Raw genomic sequence first — 5,957 nt, 5'->3', positions numbered from 1 at the left:
CCTGAGACACCACAACTTGCAATCGAAAATCGTACATCAATACACGTCCCTTGGGATCTGACCTTTACTTACCTCTTTACTAATAGTAGAGTAGTTTGTGAAGTTATAAATATTGTTTTGGTCTAGGTGCTCCTAACGACAAGTAACTGAAAAATATAGTCCGACCAGTAATAGTTTAGTTTTTGATTTAGTAGCGAACCGGATTGGTCAGGTGTTTCCGCCACCTTGACCCTTTTATCATTGTTATACTCTGATAATTCTTATAATATACGTTTTCCCTTTGTTTTATAATCCGGGTTGTTACAGATAGTATGGTGAATCCTAGTCCTAGCTTCGCAAGGTATCAAACGCAAGAACACGCAATCAACCTTGCAAGGAAGATCTTGAAGATTAAGCTAACAAACCTAATCGATGAATGCCCAAAACGGAAACAATCTTATTACGGGAAAATAACTTGTGTAAATTAGATTTACACGGTCCTACTTATACTCCTACTCGATGTCACAATCTAACTCGAGTCCTAATTCCTCACCTTGCATATCAAGCTATCTACTTATCCCTAAACTAACTAGAAAAAATATTAAAATACTTATAATAAAATACAATCAGATTTAGGGTATTCTAATTAAACTAGAATTAGGAAATATCTAGCTTTCCTAACTTTATTCGAAAACAGTAAACTAATTTAAATAATGACTCCTACACGATTTAGGAAATCAAGTATCCTACTTAGGGAACCGTGATGTGCAGCTCCGTATCCTACGTGGCCTAGGGAACCGTGATGTGCAGCTCTGTTGCCTTCCCATTTTAACATCAACACACTATTCGAACCAAGCTCAAACCCTTTCACTAGTTGAGTCACATTTCGACTAATTAGGATCTCATTTGCTTGTTCCGAGTATGCTCCTACATCATTCTCTCCTTTTTGAGAATTTGCCCTCAAATCTTCGTTTTCCAAGTACGGTGACAGGTCGCCTACGTTGAATGTCGCGCTCACGCCACCATATTCACTTGGCAATTCCAGCTTGTATGCATTAGAGCCACAACATTCGAGGATCTTTAATGGACCATCCGCTCATGGCATCAACTTGATCTTTCTTTTGGATGGAAATCGTCCTTCCTTAAGTGTAACCACACAAGATCACCTTCTTTGAAAACAGCCTGTTTACGATGTTTATTAGCTTTCTCCTTGTATTTGGCATTTGCCTTCTCAATTTGTGCTCGAACTTTCTCACATACTCGAAGAAATGCTGCTTGCCTCTCCTTGGCTTCAAAACTCAACACATCTTTCTTTGGAATGGGCACTAAATCGATGGGCGGGTATGGATTCACGCCATAGACAATCTCGAATGGAGCTCGTCCTGTAGTCATCGATGGTGTACGATTATAAGTGAACTCAGCATAAGCCAATTGATGTTCCAATCCTTCGGGCTTTTGCTAACCAATCCTTGCAATAAACTCCCCAGAGTCCGATTGGTTACCTCGGTCTGACCATCTGTTTGTGGATGGTGCGATGTACTGAAAAGAAGCTTAGTTCCTGCCAAACGCCATAACGTTTTCCATAAGTAACTAAGAAATTTTACATCTTGATCTGAAACAGTTGTAAGAGGTATTTCATGTAATCGAACAATCTCTCGATAGTATAAATCAGCCACTTTAGTTGCGTCATCAGTCTTATGACACGAAATCAAATGCGCCATCTTAGAGAATCGATCAACAACCACCATAATTGAGTCGTTACATCTTTGAGTTCTCGGTAAACCAAGTATAAAATCCATGCTCACCTCATTCCGAGGTTGTACAGGTATGGGCAGAGGTGTATACAAGCCTTTGTTGAACGTGCTCTTAGACCTTTGACACACTACGCATTTCGTCACAATTTGTTGTGCGTCCTTGTTCATTCTCGGCCAATAGAAGTGCTCACCTAGGATGTCATTTGTTTTATTCACTCCAAAGTGCCCAGCAATAGCTCCTCCATGAGCTTCACGCACCAATAACTCCCTAATCGACCCACTTGGGGTGCACAACCGATTACCTTTGAAAAGATAACCATCTTGGACAAAATACAAACCTGTTGGCTCGATAATTTCCTTTCAGAACACTAAATCAGATTTGTATAGTACTTTGATATGTTCGAAACCAAGAATTCTTGTATCCAATTAAATTAATAATGAACGTCTTCGTGACAAGGCATCAGCTACGATATTAAAACTTCCCGTCTTGTATTTTGAAGAAAACGTGAATCATTGTTAAAATTCGACCCTTTTAGCATGTCTTGGATTTAACTTTTACCGCCTATGAATGTGTTTAAGAGCCTCGTGATCAAAATGTAAAATAAACGGCTTCGGACGCATATAACGACCTTAATGGTTCAATGCTCTCACGATTGCATAGAACTCATTGTCGTAGGTTGAATAGTTCATCCTTGCACCTTTTAATTTCTCGCTAAAGTATGCACTAGGCCTCTTCTCTTGCACTAACACAGTACCAATTCAAACACCACTCGCATCACACTCGACTTCAAATAACGTGTGAAAACCGGGTATTTCTAAAACATGTCCAGAACACAGCTTGTGCTTCACGTCTTCAAATGCCTTTTGGGCGTTACTAGTCCACACGAACTCTCCCTTCTTAGTTAGCTCTGTAGTTGGAGCCATAATCAAACTAAAACCCTTGATGAATCGCCTATTGACTCATGCTAAGTCATGAAAGATTCCCACCTCTGTAGTTGATGTAAGAACCGGCCAGGCCTGAATAGCATTGACCTTAAATGGGTTCATACTTACTCCGTCTTTACCTACAATATAGCCAAGAAAAACAACACTGGATACCATAAAAGTACATTTTTCGAGTTTACCATAGAGCTTCTATTTCCTTAAGACTTGAAACACAGATCGTAAATGTTGCTTGTGTTCTTCCTTATATCTGCTATAGACTAGAATGTCGTCAAGATAGACCACCATAAATTTGTTAATGAAAGGCCTTAACACTTCATTCATCAGCCTCATAAATGAACTAGGAGCGTTGTAAAGACCAAACGGCATCACGAGCCATTCATATAACCCCGGATTCGTTTTAAATGCGGTCATCCACTCATCCCTTTCTCCAATCGTCATTTGATGATAACCACTCCTCAAATCCATCTTAGAAAAGACACTCGAACCAGAAAGTTCGTCAAGCATATCATCAAGTCTTGGCATAGGAAAGTGATACTTGATTGTAATGTTGTTTACCGCTTTACTTTCAATGCACATTCGCCAAGTCCCTTACTTTTTTGGCTCTAATAACGAAGGTACCTCACACGGACTTTAACTCTCTTGTACATACCCCCTATCAATCAATTCCTGGACTTGTCTCTGTAACTCTTTCGCTTCTTCTGGATACAACGATAGGCCAGGTTTTTAGGCAATGCCGCCTCTGGAATCAGATTGATTTGGTGTTCAAATCCACGTATAGGAGGCAACCCATTTGGTAATTCATCCGGAAACACATCCCAAAACGCTTCTAACATCCGCTGTACTCCACAGTTATCAGTCAAACCAACGGACCTCAATTCACGAACTATGGGCACATAAGTTCGTTCTCCACGTGCTAATGCCTCCCCAATTTTCCAAGCTTCCCTAAACATACTCCCCTTCTTTAATTTGGACTCTCCAATTTTATTAAGCGACATAGGTTTCAGATTATAGCTTATATTACCCTTCATTACGCTGTATACATTAGATCTCCCGTCATGTTCAACCCTCCTATCAAATTGTCAAGGTCTGCCTAATAGAATACGACATGCATTCATAAGAATTACGTCGCACCACACCTCATAAGTATAGGGTCCTAAACTTAACGAAATTAAGGTATGCTTTTTCACTTGTATCCCATTCTCCCCATTTAACCAATGTAATTTATATGGCTTAATATGATCTCGAATTTGCAATTTCAGTTCATAAACAAGGTCCCTTGATACTACATTAGTACATGACCCACTATTAATAATAAGATTGAAAATTTTATGGTTTACCTTGCACCGAGTGTGGAAAATTTGTTCTCGTCTTTCGGTCTCAGCTGAACCCTTCTCCATATGCAAAATGCGAAGCACCAAACATTCTTCTTCAGTCAACGGATCCAAATCATAAATTACTCCTTCACCATCAGCTCCAACGTTCTCTTGATCCGTCACCTCCTCTAGCGTGACAAACACAGGGATCATATCATACAACTCTTGAGTTTTTAGGGCTCGCTTTTGAGGGCACTCGTTTATTATGTGACCATAGCCTTGACACTTGAAACAAGGCCTCATAGAATTCCCTTTTGGTTCGACAACACTATTTCCTTTATCTTTACTTTCTTCTTTCGGGGTTCCCTTAGGCTTGCTAGGATTTGGCCTGGAATAAGAATTTGTTTCCGAACTCGTCCCCTTGGAGTAAGCATAAGGTTTTCGTGCCTTATCACATTTTTCAATCTTCAATGCAAATTTGCAAACGTCGCTATACCAATCATAATTGTGGATTTCTACCTTCGTTGCAAGTGCGGGTGTTAGGCCTTTGATAAATCTCGCCCCCCTTAGCTCTTCCTTCTCCTCTAGGTCGCACACAATTGACATCTTCCCGAATTCTTTGATGTACTCAGTCACCGACGTACCTTCTTGCATTAAAGATTGAAGCTTTAGATAGTTTTCTTGCTTGTAGTCTCTGGGCAAGAACCGTTTCATCAGATGCTTCTTTAACTTAATCCAAGTTTCAATCTTTTGGTTTCCCACCTTTTTCCTCTCTTTCTTAAGATTCTCGTACCATAAGGATGCGTACTTTGTATACTTCAAGATCGCGACTTTAAATTACTTCGTGTCATTATACTCCTTATACTCGAAAACCATTTCAGCTTGTCTTACCAATCCAGAAATTTTTCTGGATCCATCTCGCCATCAAAGTCTGAAATATCGAGTTTTAAACCCCGATCATCATCGTTCTTATTTCTCGGCTTTTCCTTTGGTTGTTCGTCTTCTTCGTATCCGGATGGACTGTCCAAATCCCCTTTCTTTATCTTCTCCTTTTCCTTCAACATGGCTTCCATGTTCTTTAACATATAAGACATTTGAGCCATCTCTATCTTCAACTCGTTATGACCGTCTTCCCATGTTTTCGGAGCATCATCACTATCTTTTTTATTAACCATGATTAGCAACGTCCCAAGACACATCTATTAAGGAATAAATCTAAACCTAGATCTGGTAACCACTTTGATGTAAAACTATATGAACAAATATGGATGAACAGGTCGTGGAACTATTTGATCTGGAAAGTTCGATTTCTATATGTGTTTAACGACTGTAGTTGGTAATTTTGCAGCGGAATTATGTTTATTTGAACTGTTTAACTCGTGAATTTGGAAGTAATCGGATAGTATGGTGAATCATAGTCCTAGCCTCACAAGGTATCAAATATAGGAACACGCAATCAACTTCGCAAGGAATCTCTTAAAGATTTAACTCGCAAACCTAATCGATGAATTCCCAAAACGGAAACAATCTTATTACTGGAAAATAACTTGTGTAAATCAGATTTACATGGTCCTACTTATACTCCTACTCGATGTCACAATCTGACTTGAGTCCCAATTCCTCAGCTTGTATATCGGCTCGAGAGCTTAACGAGTCAAGCCGAGCAAACGCCGGGTCGGCTCGAAAAGCTCGTCAGCAGCTCGAACTTGTGATGTAACACCCCGCCCTTTCCTTATATTTTTTAATAAACTTTTAACCGATTTTTATTAAATAATTATTATTTAAAGCTTATTTTCATAAAATATAGCCGTAGCCGTGTAACGGTAATAATAGTGTAGATTTTAATAATATTATTCTCCGACTCGAGTTATAGTTGACTTGGGACGAAAATTCTAGTGGATACCGACTCATTTTGAGTTATTGGGCTTAACTTGACTCATGGGCCTTTTTCCCCTCTTTTCTCTAC

At 39.4% G+C, this 5,957-nt stretch overlaps 1 protein-coding gene across 1 annotated transcript; it reads right to left on the bottom strand.

The window, feature by feature from the left end:
* Positions 1 to 1,083: 1,083 nt before the first annotated feature.
* On the bottom strand, positions 1,084 to 1,700 carry LOC141640985 (uncharacterized). Its single transcript, XM_074449662.1, has 2 exons — positions 1,493 to 1,700; positions 1,084 to 1,361 (listed from the first exon to the last, which is right to left on the bottom strand). The coding sequence occupies exons 1-2, from the start codon at positions 1,698 to 1,700 to the stop codon at positions 1,084 to 1,086; spliced, it is 486 nt and encodes a 161-aa protein (XP_074305763.1).
* Positions 1,701 to 5,957: the final 4,257 nt, after the last annotated feature.

Source organism: Silene latifolia, chromosome 2 (genome assembly GCF_048544455.1).
Source record: "Silene latifolia isolate original U9 population chromosome 2, ASM4854445v1, whole genome shotgun sequence".
Lineage (NCBI taxonomy): Eukaryota > Viridiplantae > Streptophyta > Magnoliopsida > Caryophyllales > Caryophyllaceae > Silene > Silene latifolia.
Note: the sequence above shows the minus strand (reverse complement) of the source record. Positions and strands in the feature narration are given on the sequence as shown.